The 25,086-nt window shown below is 42.3% G+C and overlaps 1 protein-coding gene across 5 annotated transcripts in view; it reads left to right on the plus strand.

Annotated features, from left to right (window-relative positions):
• Window positions 1-521: 521 nt before the first annotated feature.
• RGS6 (regulator of G protein signaling 6) overlaps window positions 522-25,086 on the plus strand; it is a gene marked incomplete at its 3' end in the record, with an annotated part of 94,491 nt that continues 69,926 nt past the window's right edge. For all 5 annotated transcript variants that reach the window (XM_084287390.1, XM_084287391.1, XM_084287392.1 and 2 more), the window contains exon 1: window positions 522-615. In XM_084287390.1, the coding sequence (XP_084143516.1) occupies window positions 537-615 (79 nt within the window). In that variant the 5' untranslated portion in view covers window positions 522-536. The remainder of the gene's footprint in view (window positions 616-25,086) is intronic.

Below are 25,086 nucleotides of genomic sequence, written 5' to 3' on the forward strand. Positions count from 1 at the left end.
GGGGCTGGGCCTGGGGCCTGAGGGCCTTTGGCTGACCAAGCTGGCTGGTCATAAATATTCTTACAGAGAAGAGAGGGAGGAAAAAAATCCTTCCTCCTGAGTTTTCTGCTGCATGTGGCCTTTTTGCTTCTGACAAGAGGATCTCTGTTTTTCTGCTATCAGACTTGGTGATAGTTAAAGCTCCTGAAGCTGACTGCAGTATGGAGTCTAACCTAATTCACCTGCAGACCTAACAACATGTGTTCATGTCTATCACTGCTGGTCAGCAAAAAAGAATGACTGCAATAGGATTGTCAGTGCACTCATACCACCATATTTCTATCTGGTCTTGAACCCTGTTGTCTCAGGATTTAGATTTGGGAGATGATGGCTGTTTCTCTAGGTCTGTGTTTGTACAGTAACATGTGCCATATTTAATCCCCATCCTATCAGCTGGGCTCCAAAGCAATCAAGTTATATAGACATAACATTCACCATTTTGCATAAACCACTAAGTCTTTCCTTCCTTTTGACAGATTGAAGACATCATCACAAGAATGCAGGATGACAAAACAGGTGGAGTTCCCATCCGAACTGTTAAGAGCTTTCTGTCTAAAATCCCCAGTGTCGTCACCGGTAAGAACCCTGCTTAGAACAGAAGAGTGTGAGCTGGTGCTAGCTGGCTCTAAGCAAACAGAAACTGAACACGCAAAAAAAGAAGGAATGAAAGAAAAAATTGCCCATCTCTGCTTTTTTTTTTTTCCACACTGTTGTTAGGCATGAAGTATTGAACCAAGATTGCCTAATTGTTTAAGCAGACATTGATATTTCCTTACATTGTGTTATATTTAAAGGTATGTTACATACTTTTTTGTCTATCACAGTATCATCAGGCACAGTCATTCCATATGATGGGAATAGGACTATTTTAGAGAAGAACTGGGGAAAGAAAGCTGAAGCAGTGTTTTCTCACTTATACTCAAATACTTCTGAGATTTGTTGTGTGTACAAGAATGTGAAATATCTTTTGTGCTTCTATGACATTTTGTTAAAACTATATGTGCAAAAGTGTGGATGGAAATGGCTGTCAGTACAAAAACATTCCTGTCCATATTTTCAGACAGAATAGTTGCTAATGCAACAAAGAATTTTGCCATTATTATGTGCTAAGTTTATTCAGGGTGGTGTAGTGTAAATGGTTGGGGGATTTATACTTGTGTTTCTGGTACCTGCTTTTGCCAATTCTATAGTAGTATTCATGGCAGCAGTACAAAAGCACTTTACTTTCTCTCTACCACTAGACTTCTGTCCAATATCCAATACCCAACTACTCCTTAAACTTACCTCATTTATGTTGTAAAGCAAACATAACTGTCACAGTCCTGCACAGATTCTTTCCAGTTCAGGCGAGGTACACATGATGATGCATCAGTTTAGGGAAGTTTCACCTCTGTTTTCCTGAAAACTAAAGGACTTCATTCTCTGTGGCTGCTACTGTGGCATCTTCACTTCAGTAAAATCAAACAATCACTAAAAATGCAGGAATGCATGTGTGCATTATTGCAAAAGGGCAGCACACCAAAAACCAAGAGACAGCTGGCAGTTCAAATGGATCTTTCTTGCTCTTGGGTACTTTATCCTGTTGTAAAATAATGGGATAATATCTGTAGTCAACAGGAATACTGGCAGTACAGCTGGTGTCAAGCAACTGCAAAGATGGTTCCCTGCAGTGGAGGGTAGCTGAGCTGAAGCACTTCAGAAATGTCCTTACTGTGAAAAATGTTGGATTGGGCAGAGTTTGAAACTGTGTTGATTCATTCAGGAGTGTGATTTGATATCCTTGTATCAGGAAAATAACATCCAACTAAAGCTACAGGAATGGAATACAAATCTGCCAAGCTCTTGGGGATAGGCAGGGAATATGGAAATTGAAGTTTTAAATAAGGCTCAGTCCAGTTAATCCCTTTTTATTGAGCAACAGGCTCTTATGTCTGAAATTGGTTTCAGGGTGGTGACTCAATATAACTGACAGTTGCAGGATTAGGGCTTTACTCTGGGAGAGAAACATGAATTTGGAATGAGATGTGAAAACTGATAAATTGCAGCTAATGGCTAGAGCAGGTATGAGCTGGCTGTTCTTGAAGGTTCATGGGGAAAACAACCGTATATCTGGTTTGCAAATTCATTCCATAAGTGATAGTCTACAATGTGCAAACTGGATGTCTTGAGGTTTACTCAACTAAAACAGGTTTCTAGTATACCTGTTAATATTCATAACATTGATTAAGTGGTTGATCTAGTTATCAAGTTGCCGTCTTTTACCGGGGGGGGGGGGGGGGGGGGGGGGGGGAAGAAAGATGGGAGACCTCACAGCATCTTTGAAGAAGTGATTATCGTTAGGTAGCACCCAGGTTGGCAGTACCCTGGTATGGTGGTGCCTTCCCCTTTTGACTGTTCTCTTGGAGCAGCAGCTGCATCACCTTCAAATGGCTGCTTTTCAACAGCACAGGGAATAGCAAAAAGCTGAAGATAAAAACATAACCTCCTTCCAAAGCTCACAGCAAATTCTTGAATTCGGAATGAACCAAGCTCAGTAACACTCACTTCAGGTGATTTGAAGACAGTTCCCTTGTGATGTGCTGCGCAGTGCATGAAGTCTCTGAGTTTGAAAAGTATGGGAAAATAATGACTCGGCTGAAAGCCCAAAGGTGTCTCCATTTCTTACTTCTCCCTTCAGATGCATATACCTGCTTTCATATTGACCAAAACCAGAAGAAATCTGTATCTGATTTCAGTGTTGGCTTTGCATTTGGCCTTGCTTTGAGTAGAGGTGGGACTCGGTGTGACCTCTAAGGAATCCTTGGAATCCTTGCAACCTGAATTATTCTTACGGCCATAGGATACTCAATTTTAGTGTTTTTCTAGTTTTGTTAAATTTCACGAACACAAGAGAAGAGCTTGTGTTTTCAAAAAAATCCTTGGGCCTACCTTTACAGCCCTTCTCTTGGGAAGAACTTAATTTCCCGATTCTGGCATTCTTGTACGCTTGTTTTTTTACCTGAAAAGTAGAACAGCAATGTCGAGACATGATTTACTTGGCAGGTTCTCAGTGACTGTGATTAACAGAGGTTTATTTTTGCTTGACACTTCTATTGTAATGGATTCTCACAGGAGAAATGTAAAATCTTAAACAAAAAGAAACAGTACAGCAGCGCCTTGGCGTTCTAAACCTGCAGTTCTGTTTATAGTACAGCAAAGTGGGTGTTTGATTTAAAGTTTGAATACTAGGGAAAGAACCACTCGTCTGGGTTTTGCTTTCGTCTGTCCAGATGCCTAAGTTATGAATGAAGCATTCTGCAACACAAGGAGAAGGAGCCTCAGGGAGTTATCATTAATGGTCCTCTCTAGACAACAGGAGTCTAGGAGAAGGATGAAAAAACCTTTTTTGAATGTATGATGAGTCTGTGTGAGGATGCTGTGCCAAAGGCACGTTTTAATCTGCATTAGAAGTAGATTTGTGTATCCTCTTCCCTGGCTTTTGGCTAAAAGTAGGTCAGTCAAAGGAAAGCACATCACACCATTATCGTGGTTCAGTCTTCGCTTTTGCAGGCAAACTGCAGAGAGTGGAACTAAGACGTAACCGGACCGTTTTACATCTGTGTGTATGTACCTGAAAGAGATTGCCCAGTACGTGTGGAGAACAGCACTGACATGATGGACAAAGGGAAGGAAAAGCTGACTGACAGCAGGTATTGAGTAGTGCTGTGATCCATGCACAGACAGGGTCATCGGACAATGTCCGTGATGGATGGCAGTTGTTGTCATAGATTTTCACCTTTCAATGAGAAAACTATTTGCTCAGTAATAATTTGTTTCTGCAAATGAATTAGCAATTCTGTATTGTCCTGGTCGTCAGGCTATTGTAAGAATATCTCATTACACTATTCGGCAACAAAACCATCTTTCTAATCTTTTTGATTTCCATACTCAAAACTAACCTCCTGTTTGGTTGGAGGACCAAAGGCCTATACTTCTACCAAAGATTGAGACTTTGCCCTGTGCAACGTTATTGAAACAAGTCAGAAGTCAGTGCTGACCTGTAACAGCTGAGCTTTCCAGTGCAAAAAGCCTCCTTTATGATTTCCAATCTTCACCCTGCCCCCAACCTCATTCCAGATTTCACCATCTGATCCTGTGTGCCAAGATCTTTGCTGTTGTGACCCAAGGGATATGTGCAGCCTACAAGTCTCTCACCATCCTGCCTTCCTCTTGAGAAGTTTTGATACAACTTCGTGACCCATAACGCACTGACCTCAAGCAGTTCTTTCCCCACAGCTCTGTTTTGAGTGATACCTCTGTCTTCCATCAGCACTCCCCTAGTTGTCACCTCACTTGTGCACTACTCCTGACCCTTACCCTTACCCCAATGCTTGCCTCCTTGCTCTGCTCCCAAAGCTGCCTGCGTAGCTCTGAGATTGACGGGTGACAACCCAGCTGTACAGGTTTGGGTTAAGTGCCATACAAGCTTCATGTACGCAGTCCTGCCAATGTATTTCATTTGTGACCTACCATGTCTTTCGTAGTTAAGTCCTGGACCTCTCTGAGCAGAAAGTGCCAGTATTGCTGAAATCTGCCAGATGGCCTGTCGTTTCTCGAGACTCATGATATATACCAAGTTTAAACTGCCATGTGTCTCTGTCTGAAGAAGCCAGCGTGTGTCTTGGCAAATGCTTATAGAGTTGTCCCAGAACACTTCAGAATGTCACGCACTCAAAGAAAATGCATTTGGCTGGGGAATTGAAATCCCACAGTGTCGTGAAAGAGGGGATTTATTATTGATAATGTTCTCTAACCATGTAGTTCATGGCACCTAAGCTCTGGAACAGTTCATGAACCCATTGTGAGATGAGCTCCTCAGAAGCCAGTCTGAGGGATATTTGCAGCATTTTCCTTTCAGAGAAGCTCAAATGTATCTCTCATCCAGACATGACAGCCAAAGGTGCCAGGGAGAAGAGCAGATTCCTCTCTACAGTGTTTGAAAGGGCCTGGATCAGAAAAACTGTTCCAAGGAAGAGGTTGGTGGTGAATGCAGCAGGACCAGGACTGGCAGGGCTGACGAGCAGCAATACCCATCACCTATCAGGTCCCAGAGAGCCAGCTCCAAGGCTGAGTGCTTTGCCTTAATGCTCATTCACCTTCCGCAGTGCCTCCCAGAAAGTGCTTTCATTGAGACCACATAACTCCGCAAGTTGGCTGCAGATGGGTTTGGCTCCCCCTGGGCTGTCTGTTGAGCTCCTTTCATCACCTGACCGTAGGATTTTAACTGTAGAACTGACTCTGATGCAGGCTGCATTGAACACTTGTGTAGTTTCACTCTAGATCTAAAATATACATCCCTGGATTTGGGACAGCAACAGTTTCTCAACCTGAGCAGCTAAAACTCTTTTCAAAATGAGTGTGTGAATCAGATTTTTAGCCCAAATCAGCCCCTTTTTTCTTTCTTTCTTTTTTTTTTTTTTCTTTTCTATGCAGTTTCGCTTTGAGAAGCAGAGGACTTGAAATGCAGTACTGGCTCTGTTTCAGACAGAACTGATAGATAGTCCCAAATCTAAACCAAGTGCAATCTTTTGCTAAACAATAACGAGCCCAATTAGTTAAATCACAAACAAAACAAGAAAAAAAATGTCAAAACTTAATTCAGTGTCCAAAATAATGTGAGGTTGCTTACTGGTTCATAAATAATAAAAAGGACTTGCTCTTGAGTAAAAATTAATGTATATTTATATACATGCACGCAGTACTATATCATTTCTGATTGTTTTCCACATTTGCGTAGAGAAGGTGCCACACAGTAAATTCACCAGTGTGCAGTTGCCTTGTGGAAGTTGGCTTGGGAACACTGGTCAAGCATACAAATCCATTTATTTTTCACTAAAAATCAAGTGCTCTGAGCCACTTATATTTAAACTAATTCAAGCTAAGACTGGAATTCTTCATCATAACTTACATTTTCTTCTCTTACGCATCTGTCTTCAAATTGCACCCAATGGAAATGCAATCCATCCTTCCCTCAATAAGGAGGTCGTTATGCCTTTTAATCTAGTATTTCAAAGCTGCTGTGAATCACACAGTATTAGACATGTCAGCTATTACATGGGAAGCGCATGCCTTGCAACTTTTTTTTTTTTTTTTATCTGTAGCGTTCTCTTAAGCTCTGTATCCTAATGCCAGGAGACAAATTAACCCAGTTAAGGAGCTGAAGAGTTATTCTGTCTTCATCTACAGCTCTCCCCTCCTCCCTTTTTTTCTCTTCAAGTGCATCCGGCTTTCTACCTTTCAAAGGGGGGGAATGGAAGAGGGAAAGATTGAAATCAGTTCCCTGCAGTGTCGTAATTCCTTGCCTATTGTTAAGATGTAACTCAGTGCCCTGTGAAGCAAAAGTTTAAAGGATTTGATTTTCAGATCGGGGGATGGTAGATTAATTGAATAGGATATAGTTGTCAAAGAAATAAGAGAAAGCAACCAGAATTAATATTTTTAAAAGTGAACATTCAATATGTCTGTGCATCTGCACAAACCCACAGCGATGTGTGCATGCTCACATATGCATAAAGAGCATGTGATTATTCATAAGAATAAGCCGAAGAGTGGCAAGTGTTGTACGCTAGAGATAAGTAAGGGCAGGCTTCTGCATTACCTGTCGGTGCTGTGCAGAATGATGAACGCTAGCATTTGTGTGTCACTGCCCTCTGCTGCAGAGAAGCTTCATTTCAGTGCGTGCAGCTTCACCTTGATCGCAAGCCACGCTGTGGGTGCTGCTCTCCCAGCCCAAATGTAGCTTGGGTAGTAGGTTTTGTGGTCCATCAGTGGTCCTCCCTGCCTGTGGGGCATGAACTCAGCTCAAATACTGCAGGATGTGCGACTCCACAGCTACTTCGACCTTTTTCGAGGAAGAATTGTTTCCATAGCTGGCTCTTGATGCCACTTCTGTGCGTCTTATTCATAGTTCTCCCTTCTTGTCAGGGTTGTCTCCACGCAGAGCTTGCTCATGCATCATGTGAAGCTTACACAATCTTTAAAAATATGCACATGGATTATGGGATTAATCTTAAACGACTTAATGAATTTAAGCATAGTTTTTAAGTTGCAAGAACTGGACATTATACATAGCTATGTGTAAGTATTCATGTGTCAGCACCTCAAGTAGCCAGCCCTAAGGTGGAGATCACTGGAAGAAAAGCCCATCACACAGAGGTGGATGCGATAAAATTTGGTTTGGGTCACCGCAGAAAGCTTCTGAAACACATCCTGAGAAATTTACGATCTGGTTAGTAAAATGGCCTGTAAAGTACTATCCAAAAGGCCCTGATACTGGATGTTATGCAAAATTATAACGTCCTTGCATTAGAATTATGGATGTCCTCTCTGGTCCAATCTGTCCTTGCTGGATTTGGAACTTTGCTTCCATCAAGTTAAGATTTGATAAATCAGAAGCATAAGTTACCATGCTATGTGGATGTTCCTGTGGACAATAAAAATACAACAAAAAAATCACCAAATGATCCAGCTTCATCTTTTTGCAGTGACTTATTTGTTCTTCAAGTTACCGGAGGTGAGGTCAAAAGGAAAAACAAAAGCAAGAAAGCCTTCCAGCCGCCTGGGCAGTAGCTAGAACAACACAAAACCATAATTTCTCTTGCTGAAGAATATAAGCATGAAAATCGGTGGGCTTGAAGGCATCACATGAAAGCTATGAGCCTGGAACAAAGCAGGTCTGTTAAAAGTGGTTTCATGTTTTTCAAGAATTGCTTGTAGGCCTTTTAGTCTTTCAGTGGAGACTAAAAGTGGGAGTAGAGGCAGACTTGGTGATAAATTACCTGCTGAACTCCAGCATTTAGATGAATTGGTAATTCAGCCATAGTAACAAAAGTTACATATTAAGAGTGTTCTTGTTGCTGACTGCAGATTTATTCTGAAACACAACATTTAGCTGGTGGAATATTGTGGCTAATGAATAAAGCATTAAAAAGAAAAGTCAACAATATTTTAATGCCTGTAGAAATTCATACGAGTGAATGATTAATGCATTTTTGCATTCATCGCGCTATCTTCAAAAGCGCAGCATTATTACAAAAGTTTATTTCCAGATCTGAATGACACAGCAAAAGAGCGGGGACTAATTACGAGAACTGTGGGGCTCTGTGCTTTGCATGTGACTGGGGGGCAGGCTGCACTCAAGCTGCAATGCTGTCACCTGTCTTCACCTTGTGGCAACCTGGGAGTTGCGTGGTGAAGGATCTACCAACAGAGTTTGTTTTTTCACACCTTTTGCCTTGTTTCTGCCCTGCCTCCAACACTCCTGTGGGCTGCTGAGCATTCAGTACACAGCAGAGCATCTTTGCTCCTGCTGTGCCTGAGGAGCCATATACCCACTAAGGCGTATGTGGAGATGCAGCCCTTAGGCAAACCGCTCCTGGATGTTCTAGCTGAAGCAGGTTGGAGTAGTGCTAGAGAGGACACAGCATTGCCCGGCTTAAGTGCATACCCTGAATGGCTGATAAGTAACTTTTGTTCCACCTGTTCCAGCAGAATCTTTGGTCAGTTGTTTATTTGCATTGAATACTATGTGAGAATAACAAAAAAAAAAAAAAAAAAAAAAAAAAACACTTTCAGACTTTCCATACATATCCATCATTAAAAATAACCAGCCTCTTTTTTTTATATATACACATTTACATATTTTCTTTAACTTTTTTTTTTTTCCTGTGTGCGTGTGGATAAATCTCAAAATTGCATGCTGGTTTCCCATGGATTTGTTTTGAGTGTGGTGTGAATTGATGAGCTGGGATATTTTTGATGTATGATTCACTACCACATGCAGGGAAGAAAATTATATTTTGGTCCTGCAGAGAAATAAAACTTAGCAATTAGGTCTTCGTTCGGTTAATTCCTGTTTGATGGCTGCTTGGTTTGTAAGGAGGGAATCTTTTTCAGGAGAGCAGAATTGATTCTAATTCATTACAAGGTCACTTGCACAATAAGAATTTTCTCCATGCAGGTACCTCCATAATATGGCCTGAATGGTACTGTGTTAACTTTTACCCCAAAAAGAATACTAAAACGTGCAAGAAACTTTGAGAAGTCTGTTCATGTAAAACGCTAGTTATAACATGGACTGACAAAAACATAATGTTTGTCTACAGTGGTGGAAGACTGTGTGCTTTATTGTCACTTTTTCTAGTATTTTTTGGTCCTATTTTTATTGCAGATAGAATTGCTTCCCCACCTACTTTTATTTTATTTATTTTTTTGATTCCTAAGGGTATCAGTTGTTTGCTGGACAATACCAAAATAATGTGCAAATTCACCTGAGTGAATAATTTCTGATGGGTTTTTGGTTTTTGATACTTCACCTTTGCTCTAAGTATTCAGTAAATGTCATTTCTATTTCCTGCATAGGTTAGAACAACTGAAGGCAAATTTCTGGCAAACAAACGTCTGCTAAATATTCAGTGTTGTTTTGTTTAATGCTCTGTGCGTTTTCCTCTCACCAGACAGAGACACTGAGAGGTGAGAGTGAGAGAACTAGTACAAATGACAGAGAAATAAAGGGGTACTGAACTCTGATAAAATTTTAGTGACTGGTCTATTCAAGATTATGATTGCTGGAGGTAATGAAATGGACAGTGGCATATAAATCAGTGTTATTTCTTTGCTCACATAGAAAAAGTATAGTCAGAAGACTGGCTAGTTTTGCATTGTAGCATCGTTTATGTCATTGCTATATGGATATTATAATAGGCATTTTTTCCTTTAGGTAGGAAGTGTTGAATTTAAACATCCAAAGAGTATTGAGTCCTTGACCCAAACCAGTAGCTTGCTTTCTTGGAGAGCTATAAGATGTACTTGGAAATGACATGTGCCTAGAAGATGGAAGAAGTGTAACAACCTGAAACTGCAAAAACAAACACAAAATGAGCTTGTCAGTTTACTGCTTTAGGAACTTGCTTTGCTACAACAGCTTGGTGGTGTACATGGGCACTGTGTTGTGCCCAGTAGGAGCTGACAGCGATCAGTTTAGACGCAGCAGTTGTGCCCAGCAATAAATAATAGAGATGTAAAGGCTCATAAGTCTTGATGCATGTCCTGGACCAGTGACTGCAGTGCAGAGAAAGGATGGAGACCTTTGCTCATCGTGCTGACCTGTGCAGCACACAGGTTGAGAGGTTGTGGTGGTCCTTCAGTTCAGTCTGCTTCCCTGCCTGGAATCCTCTTCACATCTATGCATCTTCTCGGAAAGTATCAAATTTTAAAAAATACTTGGGGTAAGAAAATCTACTGTAACCTTTAAAGAAGTTAGTGTTACCCTTTAAAAAAAAAAAATAATAATAATATACCCCAAATACGTTCCTTGTTTCTGGTCTGATTTTGTCCAGATCACCTGATTGAACCTCATAGTTTTTATGGTTGACAGCGAAGACATCTGTCCTCTCCATAAGGATACTTAATCACTGCAATGATGGTGACGTAGTCACCTCACTTTCTCTTTGTGAAGTTTTCAATAAATTGTGTCCCAAAAAGGATGTCTGACTACAAAGCATGTATTCCAGCCCTTTAATTCCTCCTGTGCTTCTTCTCTGGACAATTTCCAAGTTTTTAACAACATTTTGAACAGTGAGCCCCAGAGCTGTCTGAAGTGCTCCATTAAGTGCTGCGCTAGTGCCAAGCGCAGGGGTAATACAACCTCCCTGGCCCTGCTCTGCAGCCACGTCCTCCCTCAGAGGTGGAGCAGCACGCTGACACCTCTTGTTACCTGTTTGAAAATTCACAACAGGAAGATGCCTATCAAAAAGGGGCCTGGTAAGCTTTCCATCACCTTTGCTCTTATCTGTGATATACATGCAAATTAATGAATTTTTGCATTTTATGTAGTGTATGTGGTAGTTTAAGTAGTTAGCATATCTCAGCACCATCTCTGTCAATGACTTGCTGCTTGTTTGTTCCCCATTAAGATATTGCTTTTGTTGCCAGCAGTGGTCCTTGAGCATCAAGTTTGGAAATGTGTGTAGTCTTCAAAGGTTATCTCATGTCTTGGCTCCAGTAGTAGAGCATGTTGCCATGCTGCAATCTTATTTTGCAGACTGTTCTTTCCCATTAACTTGTATGGGCTGTCCCATGGGGACCATCTCAGACGTTGGCAGATGACTGAAGATGTCTGTGGCTTCACCTGATTTTTGTGCAGGATCAGCTGAGCAGACACACTCACAAATATATCCATCTGTATTTGAATACTTTTGTTTAAAACCACAATAGAACTTATTTCTCTGCCCCTGTGGAGAATAGCATAAGGGAAAATTAAAATAAGCGTAGCCAGAGCTTTCGTTTTGCAGAGTGCTGGGTTTTAGGGACATCTATTTTTAATAGAAAGTAATATTTTGACTGACTCTGGTTAGCTTTCACGGAGCTGTTCTTAATTAATGTGTTACATTCCTCTGTATTGCGAATGCCTTTGGATTGCACCTCAGTGACAGGAGCTTGTTCAGTGCGTGAACACAGACTCCAGACAGAGTAGCATTCCTCCACCTTCCCCCATTTTCTTTCTACAAGTGCTCTCTGGAAATGGGATGTCCTGTGGGCTCAGGTGCTTAAGGCATGAGGGCTCCTGTGGCCAGCAGCCTGAGGAAGCCGCCTGCCTCTGGCCCTGTGGCTCCAGTGACTGCATCCTCGCTCAGAAAGGGTCAGCTGGGGACAGGCCTGAAGCTAAAGCTCCCACCTTGCCGAGCTGCAGGAGCTCACAGGTGAGGTTCTTCACGTGATTATTCCCTACTGACGCTCTCCTGGCAAGCTCGTTAGCGTTGTCAAATTAAAGCCAGGGGAGAGTGGGGTGATCAGAACAGTACCGAGACAAGCAGACAGTAAAGCTCAAGGACACACCTCTTGCAGTCTCTCTGCTGAATTCAGCCAGCCTGTTTCCTGATCCCTCTGCAAGTTAGATTTGAGTATAACTTCTAATTAGGTATCTGGGTCATGTTTGACACGCTCTCGGTTCAGCGCTGACGTTTCTTTGCTCCTACTTAGTTCTAAATTTGCCAGCTGTTTTCCTTAAATAATTCCACCTTCCATTAAAGGATTGTGTGTCTTATGTAATTACACCCACAGCAGTATGAGGGCAGTTGTAGGGACAAGGAGATAGAAATAGCTCCGTGTTTTCCACCAGTCATGGCTTTCTTTAATTGAGTCATTAAAATCTGGATTCCCACCTCTGCTGTGACAAGCTTCTCTAGCTCTACTGAGCTCTCATTCATAATGTCTAGACTCTGTCAATTTATCTACAGCTCTGGAAACAGCTGTCTTTTGTGCCACCGGTTCCTCTAGTCTTTGCTTTTCAACTGCTTAATCCAGGAATGTCAAGATTAAATTCTCTCTCATTACTTCAGCAAAGGATTTGCTATCACTTTGGATAGATTCAGGGATGAATCGCATGAATTTTCTTCAAAATAGTCTGAGGCTGACAAGCATTTTCTGAAATAGAGATCCATGCAAATCAAATTAGTACCAACACTATAACAGCAGAAAGCTGGGGCCCTGGAAAAGTCCCATCAGGGTGCAGAATACCAGACAAAGAAAAAAAAACTTTTGATGTGCTTTGTCAGGCCGAAGGTTTGTCAATATTTGGTGTTTGTCGCTATTGTCGTTAAAGTAGGGTTCACTCTGTTAGGGTTGAAAGAGATTATCTAAAAACAGCTTTCTGGTTTTGTCACTACCTACTCCTCTTCCCTGGGATTCCAGGAGGAACAACAGATCTCAGGTAAAGCCAGCAAATATTCAGTGTGCCTTGGAGCTGCCTTCTCTCCCAGCTTGTGTGTCACTTCTAACCAGTTAATCCAAGTACACAGGTGGTTAGGATTAACCCTGTGCTTAGAAGGCTTGTTGGTGCAAGCTGTGTTTCTAGGGGGATGTGGGGGGCATTGCGGGTCGGAACCAGCTGCAGGACGTGCGCTCTGGTGGGCTTGTCAGGGGACAGTTTTACTGAGTTCGGTCCCACGGGTGTGGGAGGATGGAGATGTGGCAGGCAGGATCCTGGTGGAGGCACATTAAAATAGTACATGTGTCTCAGGGATCGGAGCAGATGTGTGTGACAACGGAGCACATAGAAACAGGAGCTTGGGGGTATGTGAGGACAGGTTGAAAAGTCATCTTGATTGTTCCGGTCACCTGGCATTGTGTATTTTCACTTCAGCCTACTGCAGAGTAACAGTGGTCATTAATATGGACCTGGAGGTTTGCACTGTAGAAGGAGGGGACTTCCTTTCCAGGTGATGCTGAGATGCACATTAATATGTTTCCCCAGTGAGCGGTAAAACCTGCGGTGCTTTTGCGTCATGTCTGCGCTGGTCTGTTGAGCCACCTTGCTGGCTTTACTAAATTAAAGGAAAGCAGCATCTGCTCTTCAGCAGCTCTTCTTCACCGTCACTTGGCTGGTTGGTAGGGGCTGATCAGCATGACTGTTTCTGCCTGCTTCTGCCTCTCTTTGCTAAGGATGCAGAATTCAGCATTTGTCCTGTTTTGCCATATTGCATAGCAAACTTTGTTTCTTGAGAGGTATTACTGGATTCCACTGTCCTCTCTAACGAAAACCTATATAGGTTTATATAGTTTTGCCTATTAACATGAATAGCAGCTACGTTTGGTCTTGTCACGTAAACTTACCTTTTTTATTAAACTTTCAGAGTTGAAGACAGATGCCAAGATATGTTATGGGGAACACAGGATAGCATACAAGCTACTGTCTACAGATAATTAAAGCTGTTAGGTAGGGCTGCAGTAGTGAAGATTATGTGCAATACTGTATTTGGGGGGGGAACTTGCTGAAGGGGCTTTGGAGTCCAGAGGAGCTGTACTGTGTTTGTTTAGGGAAATCCCTGTAAGGCACTCTGTTGTGAGGTGAGTTTCTGCAGGACAGTCACGAGAGAGAGACTGCAGGATCTCTGCTGGCATTGGGACACTTGTTTTCTAAAAGGGTAGCTTCAAATGAAGCCAGGCTGCTGTGGACATCCATGCATGTGGCTGCCCTCGGAATCGTTATGGTGAAGACGATACATTTGCAAACTCTCTCCAGGTGCTGGGAGGGACAGAAGATAAGATGTGTCCTTGTCAACTGTGTCCCATCCCTTCTGTTTCTGCCTTTTTCTTTGTAACCTGCAGATCCTGAGAGGACTGGTCTCTCCTAATGAGAAATAATTGTACAGAAGATTTTGTAGAGGTAGGGCTCTTAACTAATGTGGAAGAAGTTAGCAGGTATGAACTGCAAACAGTAGGCTCTAAGTCAAACCAGTGCCCACCAATATTCTTACCAGTCACACATCCAGTAGTGGATACCTAGGGTTAGGATATAACCAAAAAAAAAAAGAAAAAAGAAATATTGTACCAGTATATTCTTCAACTTCCAGCCTTTTGCTACAAGGGACTTCTCAGTGGGGGACTCAGACAAATGTTTTGCCATTCTGTTTAGATTTGATTATATTTTCATTTCTTAAATATGCAGAACAGATGTTTTTAGCTTGCAGTAAATATTAACAACAACAACAAAAAAGCCTTCTATAAAATAGTTTGAAATATGATTGTTTCTTTGGCAGCATTTTGCATTACATAAAATCCTGTGAGTGTACAGATGTACATTTTCTTTGTGTACGACATATACAAACGGGTACTCCCATAGAACTGGATTTTAGCGTGTGACTGAAAGAACATTCAGGTTAACATGTAGATATTTAAAGTAGTTATTTGCTAATAACCTAACTAAAACAGCAGGTGATGGTCAAGTTATTCTCTCAGCTACTTAACTGAAGATGGAGAGGCTGGCTGAGAACATGCTGCCATAGCTGGTGGTACTGCTAGCGACGTGTAGGAACCGGCTGCTCTGTGCAGGAGGATCCTGTGCAGAGCAATAAGGACGTCTCACCCTTAGCATGGCACGTGTGAAAGTTTCATCTTTTCCTCTAGTTTAAGGAAGTGATTTTCCCTTTATTATCCCAACACATCCCACCTAGACACACTTGACCTGTTCTGTGGTACTTAGCTTGCTTCTCATTCACTCTTATCTCTATTTCCTCCCCCCATTTCTGGGACGTGGTTAAGACACCAAGTTTTGCCCTTTTACACTTGATTGTCACGCTGCATGGTGCAATTTGGTGCAGTGCTTGTTAATTGCTTTTTAGGTTTAAACATGGAGTTATAGATATGTCTGGAGTGAACAAAAAAAAAAGTCCACTAGGGTCTGAAGTGTGTGCCTTACAGTTATTAGTCAAATATGTGAATTACAGACTGCTTTGTCCCTTTAATGTTGTATTAGTGAGTACATTCATGCAAGAAATTACCCACTTACACTTAAAAAATAATTTTCATATATCATTGGTCATTTTAGAGCAAAGCTTTGCATTGCTAGAAGACTGATGTGAATTATATTGCTGTTTATTGTGTATGAACTAAAATGTGTACATATTTGGGGTGTTTTGTTTTTTTAAAATGTATAATGACCCATGAAAGTGTAATTGGAGAAAAATGAGCCCAGCCTTTCCCAGAAATGTTCATCTATTTTACAGAGTGCTGACTACTAAATTGTAAAGGGAAAAGAAATAGCCTGATGAATTATGGAGCTTAGTCGAGACTATATGCCAACTCAAGAAAAAAATGAATGCTGGTTACCAAGGGTAAGGTCCTCCAGTATCTATGTGGCTAGGTGAAACACATGAAGTGCCTTTGAAAAAACAAATCTGGTGTTAAAAAAAATGGCTTTAACTATTATGGCACTGCATCTTCTTTTGATAGTCAACAGGATATAGCCTCCTAAGGGCCTTTCAGTTTTGAAAATGGAATAACGGGTAGGAGTAATTTTGGCATTATTGAAATTTGTGTCCACCATCATCTTTTAAAAATATGGAAGGGTTGCACATAGGACACCTTTTTGTTGCATTGATGTTTTATATGAGGTTATCATTATTTACAGTTAAATGATGTAACGTATTTACTTGGGGGAAATTCTCAAAAGCACACATGGCTATTAGGCTGCCATGACCCAGCAGTAATGAGAGAGAAAGATCTATGCCTTTTTGTATTCAGGGAGGCAAAGGGATGCAAACAGCTTGGTAGAAGAAAAGGAGAAGCAGGCAAGGAGGTGCATTGTTTTGCTTTCGGAATTAATACTTTACTGATTACAGACAGCACAGAAATACCCAACAATTCCCTTTCATAAAAGGGAGCAATCTAAACCAGCATAATGCATATCATTACTCCAAAATAGGTTTAAGGCAAAAATGTGCATTTAATAACAAAATGATAAAACTGAAGAGATCTCCAGGGAAGAAAAAAAAAAAAAAAGTAAAATGTAAGCCAACCGGGGTCCTATTCATATCCATTCCTAGTAGCCACTGGTTATCCTTCCTTTGGAAAGGATGAAAACTTGATTATTAAAAAATTAATTATTGCTGTTATAGATCAACTTTTCTTACATCATTTTTAATAGTAAGGAAGCAATTAAGCCCCATCAACAGTGTGACTGTTTTCCTTAGCATGTACTTTGGCAGGGGATGTTGTGGGTCTGCATGGAGCTTTCAGCCTTCTTAGGGAGGAATTAATTAGCGGTCAGATTGGTCTGTATTTATCGGCAATTACATTTTTCCCTAATACCAAAACTTAGCCCAACCAGCTATTGCCCCCCCAGGACAGCTTGATGTGATGGCAAACATTCAGTGGGCTAGCTAGGCAACTCTGGTGCTGCAGAGTAGGTAACAGTATCGTGCCAACAGACTGGAGCCTAATAGCTAATGTCCTGACCCCATTTTATAAGCCCCAGACATGTAGGAACTGTGCAAGTGGCACATGGCATCCCATGGTACCAACCCATACAAGAGCCAAGGGAGTAGAGTTGCACATTTCCCCTTCCTTGAATCTTCAAAAAGTCATTTTTTTTCTGTATAAAGAAATTCTGATAACTAGCTCTGCTGTGTTAAGGACTCCAAAAATAAGAGGAGTGACTGTTCTCTGTTATGAGGGTAAGATCCTTCATTCTTAGGCTTTCAGCTGTTTACTTCTAACTCTGCATAATAGGTGAGACAATTAAAAAAAAAAAAAAATAGGAGAATTAAAGTCACAATATCAAAAGCAACTCTGGCAGAAACACATGTATCTTTGGCTAGACTCACATTGTGGGGTTTTGTAGGTGTAATTTGAAGAAAACTTTTGATCTTTTATGGGACACAGAAGGAAAACTTAAAATGCAGATATTGTGGCTTGCAGTGTTAGATACTGGAAAGGTATGTTGAAGGAAGATGAAATGTTACTCGTGTGAGAGTTGTATCTTTACAAAATGGGCCAATAGCTCGTCATGCTGTACTGCAGTTTATCATGAGGGTATCACCTCTGCATATGTGATGTGTCTCTGTGTTTTCAAATTTAAATGGCTAGAAGATCCTCATGACTTTGAGAAGCAAATATCAGCTCCTGTTTTGATCTCTTCTCTCCTGACCACCTCCTGACAGTAAGTTGCTGGTTTTGCCTTAATGTGGGCAGCCTTTGCTCTAACGTGTGCAGCACAACTAACGTGGTCATGGAGTGAAGCTGTGAGGCTGCACTCTTGAAGCATTGCGTGTTGTGAGAAGAACGGGCCAAATAAAGGATGTGGTCCTTGACCAAATGAGCTTGGTATCTGTGTGCCCTACAAAAGGGATCTGCCCAATGCTACTAGACAGGACAGAACAAATGCTGAGTAACATCTTGTAGTTGTAAGTTACTTGGTTGGGATCTTGGTTTGAGATTTGCATGGCCTTTTCTTAGACTGATCCTGTTTGCACAGGATGGTCTGTGAGTAAACTGGCAAGTGAAGGAGAATACTGGCCTTTGAGTTTGTTATCGCAGCCTGGAAACCATATCCTGATTTACCTGACATGGGATCTGCTGTGGTTTGTTCTGGGCATAATGCAGCTAAATTTGCAAAGCACTGACAGGCTTAGTCTGTGAAAGTAAAACCAGAAATAAGCACTTGCAAGGCGCAGAGGCTGCACAGGACAGCAGAACTGGGAACTCCATTGGCAGGAATTAGTATTAATGTTCAACACGCTGAGGAGCTGTCTGGTGTTTTATGTCTTCAGTGTGCCATGTAAACAGCAACTCATTAATCTTTACAACCCACAGAGACACCTCAATATTTTAATTACCTCTTTTTTTTTTTTTCAGTCAGTTAATTGACCTGCACAGACACTATGTACGGTCTTTCCAAAGTTGTATGATTACATACCAGAACTGAAACTTAGACGTGCCTGATGCCAAGCTCCAGAATAGTAGGTGAGGAAGTCCAGATACGATGAGCAGCAGAAAAGGACTTTGTCATCTTTTATATTTCTGACTCACATTTTCAAGGCTTTGCTTTGAGAAAACTTTGAAAATGTTAGCCTGAAAAGGGAGCCTCAGCAAGTAGCTGGGGGTAGTGTGTTAGTGTATTATTTCTGTTTGGTGCACTGCATAGCTTTAGACATCTTAGGGTTCCTGTGGAAAACAGGGAGGGAAAGACTCCTGCAGAAGCTCATTTGGAGTAGGTTGCTAAGCTGGGTGTCAAATGGAGGTATTGCCAACACTGGGGCTTACTGTGGAAAAGTCCTTGTTACACGAGGAAACCCTGTGATACGTGATTCAGGGGAGTCAGCGCTGCTGTTCAGCAGACACGCTGGTTGAACTGCTGTCCCTAATGACAAATGAATGATGAGTGACTAGTGTATTGGTGTAGGTTCATTAGAGGTAGTTTTGTGAACCTTGCTGATGCTGAAACATAGGACATTTAAGTCATGTGTTCTTAAACAGAGGCCACTCTCTTTGTTTAGGTATTTGCTGGGAGTGGTTTTATAGGCTCCTATTCAGAGTAGCATTTGAACCATTTAGGTTTGGCAAAAGTAACTCATTTTTGCATACCTACTGTTTTCAACATCTGTGTTGCTATTAGTTGTGACTGGGTTTTACATGCATATCCTCTCGCTCCTTGCATGTTTTCACAGAATCACAGAATTTTCTAGGTTGGAAGAGACCTCAAGATCATCGAGTCCAACCTCTGACCTAACGCTAACAGTCCCCTTCGTCCTTCAGTTCTACTCTTTTACTCTTTGACTGCAAGAGGGGAACAAATCTCAGTTGCTCGAGGAGAGTGTGTGACTTAAACTGTGTGCTCACTGCATAAGGGACTGCAGAACTCTGCTTTCCAGTACGTCTGCACTCGTCTGTGCGTGTGCAGCGTAAGCTACTGCTAATCCCAGTGTCAACAGGATAAAAAGTTTATTTTGGAATAAATCAGTATAGTAGACAGAATCTGCTGAGTCTGTGAGATACCACAGCCATAAATACTGACCAGCCGTGCTTTAGACTGGCATCAGCAGAGTCACAACGGTGTTATTTGCAGTACAGAATCCCAAATGCTGGCCCATACTCTTCCCAAGGGAGGAGTACCTTTCCATAGAAAATATGAGGCCGCTTGGGAAGTCTTTACAATGTCAGAGTTGATTGGACTTACGATTTTTATGTGGCCTTCAGAAACCATATATTGCATTGCAATGTACATAGTATTTATAGTATCTATATATATAACGTTACTACATGTGTTCAATGTAATTACACTCAGACCTCATGATTAACGATCTCCAAGTTACCACACACTTGTGCAGCTGGATTTCTGGTCCCACTTCTTCCACACATCACTTCCATGCTCATTCTTGCAGCAGAGACCATACAGTGAGCAGTCCAGCTAATTGCTCTCTGGCCTGTGCTCTTGGGGAGGAAGGGGGGGGGGGGGGGGGGAATAATGAGACAGAGACTTCTCTTATCTTTTTTTTTTTTTTTTTTTTTTTTTTTTTTTTTTTTTTTTAAGTTTATCTATATGGCAAAACCTTTTTTAGACAGAAGTGACTTTTGTCAAACTTTTTCCCTAGGTTTAACATAATGTCTTTTGGAACTGACTCTCTTTACTGTTTTTGTTGTACTGTTCTTTAGATAAACTTGCTGTAGTGCTTTACTTTGAAACTTGTTTTCTTTAAAACTTCTATTTCTCTCAATGCATTTTGTATCTTTTGCTGCTTACATTTCACCCCTCATAAATGATTCAGTTTAATTCATGAGGTCAAACCTTTAACCCATTAAAATTTGGGTGGTTTCCTCTGGGAGGAAGGAAAACGTTCATATTACAGAAGTTCAACTGCACGAGTCCTCCTCCTTAACCCAGGCTTTTATGTGATTGTATTTCTGAGATCTGCAGAAGCAACCGATTTCTTTTACCTCCCCGATAAACCAGAAGCGAATACATTTATAAAAAGCAAGGTCTGTAGCCCATAAGACCTCACAAACACTTCTGCATGCTTCTGTACTTCTGGGGGCTGTTCCTACGAGGCGCTGGTGACTCAGAGACAAGGGGAGCATCGCGCATCTGAGCCTCTTCCTCCCAACTGCGTGGTCCTGGGGGGACGGTGCGAAGTAAACAGAAGAAAAACAAACCCTTTCCTCACTCTGCCTTTCCATGCTTCTTTTCACGCACCACCCGATGGTGTGACCTGTTGTGTTTGGCTGTGATGCTGTAATTCTGCAGGGTGATTTGCTGGGACCTTTCTGTCTCGCTTCTCTGTGACCCTGTGAGTGGCTTCAGCGCAGACATTGTCCCCTCTCCCCCTCGTGTCTCCCTGGGCAGGGCAAGGACGGTGCCCGCTCCCTCTGCTCCTCTCAGCCTGTTGATGGTCATGAGTCGCACCTGAACGTTGGAAGTGGTGCTGTCAGTCTGATTTGCCAGAAGCTCGTTGTGGTACTGGGTCAGCAGGCTGTGACCCCCAGGAGGAGCCCCTCAGGGTGCCCACCAGCCGCCCTCCACCCCACAGCTCCGTGGGCTGCCTGCTTCCACCAGGGGTGAGCCAGTGGGAAGGGGCTGGAGCAGAGGCAGCATGTGCTGGACGAGGTGTCGGCTGAAAGGACGCAGGGAATCGTAATCTGGCCTGGTCTGTCCCATGTCTAAGACAAGCTTTGCTTTTATTTAAGTAAGCATTGATTTGCCATAAAGCCCACGTGGCGGTGTGTCTGTTCTGTAGTCTCTGCCTGTGACTTTGTTAAACAGGTTTCTAGCAGGTATGCAGGTGTTTGCAAAAGCAGCACTTGCTTTCTGTCACTGCTCATTGAAATTTAACCGCTGCCCTGACGATCCATCACTCAGCTTACACCAGGAATGGAGTTCAGAGACAGGCTAACTCTGTCTGCTTTCGCACAGTGCTTGCTGCTGGCACCCTGACGATACTGCAGTCTGAATATGGAAAGCAAATACGGGAGACTTGTGATAACTGGTGAAATGTATTTGCTTTTCTTTTCATTTTGATATTTACAATCAGCTTTTTTTTTGGTAAAGTATCTTATGTAGTTCTAGTTTCTCTGATTGGTTGTATAACTCTCCTCTGAAGACCTTTTAAGACTTCTCACTCTCAACATTGCAAAGCTTCTGATGAATCAAAATACTTCCCAAGGCATTACACAACACAGTATAGCTCGCTCTTCTTTTTTTCTTAATGTGTTATGTGGAGAGAAGATTTGAGGTTTTATATATTTGGAAACTAAAAATACTAGAACATGGTTTCTTGCATCATAAGGTTGTTTTTTGTGTTTTTTTTTTTTTTTTTTTTTTTTTTTTTTTTTTTTTTTTACAAATCTGCACAGGCAGGCCGTGCCTGCTGCTAAGCACCACCGTGTGGTGTGGCATGGGAAAGATGCAAGTGAAGCTGCTGGGCCTCAAGATGTGAGGCTGTGCTGGACAGAGGTAGGAGAGCAGAAGCGCCGCCTGCTCAGGGCTTGACACCTCAAACAAGGCTGGTGGGCACTGCCCGGTGAACAGTGTTACAAAGGCTGTGCCAGGTGCTTCCTGAAATCATCATGGCCTCAGAGCAGCACATCAGCTTTGTCAACCCTAAATCCACATTTACCTAGAAAGAAGTTAAATAAAATGCTGATCTTCAGCTTCTTAGTGGGGAATTAAAAGGAAGAAAAGTATTTTACAAGCTAGAGTTGCTCTTAGAAAGGAAACAAAAATGCCTTTTATATATCATATAGACGGATATTTTGTAGTTCTGAGCTATGTGATGTTTTGACACTGGATTCATTTGTTTAAACAGAATGGCAGTCATTTAATGTATGTTTTAGCTTTTCAAAATGCTGCTTATTTTCAATTATTCAGTAAAATACACTCGGAGTACTTAACAGAAAATGTAGTTGGGGGTTATTTAAGAGAAGCAAGCAGACTGTTGACTTTAGTGGTTCTGTTATTACGTGCGGCCCTATGAAATCCATCAAACAGGAGAAAGGAAAAAACGATTTACCCATTTTGAACTCATAACATAATTATGAATACTGACAGATTTATGCTTGCTGATTTGTTTCAGTGTTATAAAATTGTTCTACACATTTATAATCCACACTGATAAATGCCCGTATTTAAAATGCACATTTGAATGGTGTTGCCAGCAGAATCAGCTAGCTGCTGCTTGCCAGTACAAACACCTCTAATGCACAGCTTTGGGAGCCCTGCTTGAGTTATGGCCTCTAATGCTGGTGCTAATGTTACCTTTTTGTTTTGTGTGGCGCTAAGTAAATTGTCAGCAATTGCTAAATGATCATAATTCATATAGAGTTACCCTTGGCTAGAAGTTATTAGACATGCAACCTTAATCCTGCTGGAGAATTGTTCCTGACCAACCGCTGCACCAGTGCAGAGGTCCAATGAGGCTAACTGCTCTCTGGTGCACCCTGCTTAATGCGTGATTGAAAGGCCTGGCAGGCAAACAAGGGGGGAAAGCTGTACAGACCTGATTATTTCATTTTCAGGACGATGAACTCCTGGAGGGAAAAGAGCTTCAGATGTCAGGTTATTTCATTTTCCAGGTAATGTGACTGTTATTGCATCACCACAAGCACTGCGTGTGGTTCCCAACCTCTCCTGAAGAATGGGAAAGAAAAGAGTAGCAACGTGTCAGGACAAAGCAGGTTTCTTAGAAAATTTGATGATGCTAATTATTCTTGGCTGTAATAGAGAGAAAACGTTGTCATAGTTAACACAGGAGTGTGTGATCTTGTGTAAGAGAGATTTGTCATGGCCTGAGCACTTCTGGAGGCTGAGAATTTGAGTGCTGCTGCAAACAGGAATTCTGTCAAAATTCATGGGAACCTGGCTCATGCAAGGACAACAGGGTCAGATCTCCTAGCAAACAAATACAGTACCAGAATCATCAAAATGCTGTAGCTTTGGGTGCGCTGTACACACTGTCATAGACAAGTCAGTGACATTCACACCTCTGCAGGGAAACTGAGAGCAGTGGCGAGGGCAGGGGGGAACTTCATTTGACAGCATTTGAAACCACTTTGGGAGTGAGGACACAAAGTGAAGGGACCTGACAACCCCATGCTGAAATACACCGGTCAGCTCTGTGCACTATCGATCTTCCCCTTTCCTTCAGGAGAAGATTTGCTATTAAAAATATTAGTATGATAGAAATGGCAGAGAGATTGCCTTTGATTTGAAGACAGTGCGCATGAATTGCATAAGAGTAAAAATGGTTCAGCCCTAACAAGATCTGACACGGGAGCCTTCAATAGCCCCAATTCCAGCAGTGCTGGAAGTTGCTTCCCCGGCTGTTTTGCTGCTGAGTTGTTTTGACAGCACGGGGAACGGGGTCTAAGCGCTGCTGCATGGCATGGAGCCAAGCTGTGGAGCTATACGAGCCACTTCGGTAGCTTGAGTAACGTAAAGGCAGAGCAGCCTGAAATGCAACTGTAAATTTATGATAAATTGCAGGTGTAAAGTTACGTCTTAACACATCTACAGTTCTTAGCAATTTGTAAAAGGAGGTGACTTCAGGTACTGTTGCACGTGGTAACTATTGCTGCTGGGAGACCGGGAATGCAGTTTTCCTGCCTCTCGTATACATTTATAATGCCTCTCAAGACAGCCTGCCTGTCTTCTGTGGGTGTTACAGGTACACATTTGAATGACATGGGTTGGGCCCAGGCTGAAGTGATGCTGCACTATCGAAGGCCAGGGTAAGAAGAAGGCTGATGCCGACTGCCAACTGCTTTGTGTCGGTGCAGGTCAGCTGGAAGAAGACCTTTTGCTGGTTCTGCTTTTTTTCCAGTTGAGGACCCAGGTTAAGCTGTGCTGGCAGACCTCTTCCACTGGGATTAACTGTGTGTCCATTAAGGGGCTCACTGACACAGCCCTGCTAACATGGCCGCCGTGCGATCACTTCAAGGCCACTGCTCTCAGCTGCTCAGCAGGGGCTGAGCCTGCCCTTAGGTGGTGTTGATGGGAGAGTGCTGAAAGCAAGATGCCTGTCTTTGGGTGTATCTCACGCTGCTTTCGTTCAGGGTACAAAGCTGAACCGCTTCTTGGAGGGCAGCATCATAACGGGAGCTGTCTAGGTCTGGTACCTCCACGATCTTACGGCCTGGCATATGCCTGTGTTACCCAGGCAGGTCAGCCAACACGGGTCTATGTGGCAGCAGTGTGTGTGTTTTGCCAGCCTTACACCCTCCAAATAGCAGTCCAGAAGGAGCTATTAGCAGGGTGAGCCCGTGGCATTGCTTTCCCCTGGAAATTTTTCCTCTGTCCCTTGCCCTAAAACACAAGTGCCAATGCCTGGCAGTGCAGCTGAGGGTCGTTGCTCCCTCTTGTGAAAGAATTTATTAATAGACTTGCTGTTAATTTTGCTTCAGGGCCTGGTGGCAGGAACAGGAACAAGCAAGAGTCAGATGTCAGGGCCATTAATTTAATAGGGTTTTGATAAATCTGTAATCAGATTCACAGTGTTTTGTTTACACAGGCATGGACACTCGTGTGACAGAGGCACAGCTTGCTTCTGAAGTTCAAAAGCAACATACAAACACCTATGATTAGTATTTCTCTGGAACTTACCTCTGAAATATTGACATTTGATATAAGTGGACAAGCATGCAGAACAGCTCTCTGTAGATAACAGTAAAGGAGACAGAGAGGGGCTGAATAAGTGGTTGGAATGGCATATCAGCCCAAACCCTGTGATAAGTAACCCACAC

This window comes from Netta rufina (genome assembly GCF_964035555.1).
Source record: "Netta rufina genome assembly, chromosome: 5".
In the NCBI taxonomy this organism is placed as follows: domain Eukaryota; kingdom Metazoa; phylum Chordata; class Aves; order Anseriformes; family Anatidae; genus Netta; species Netta rufina.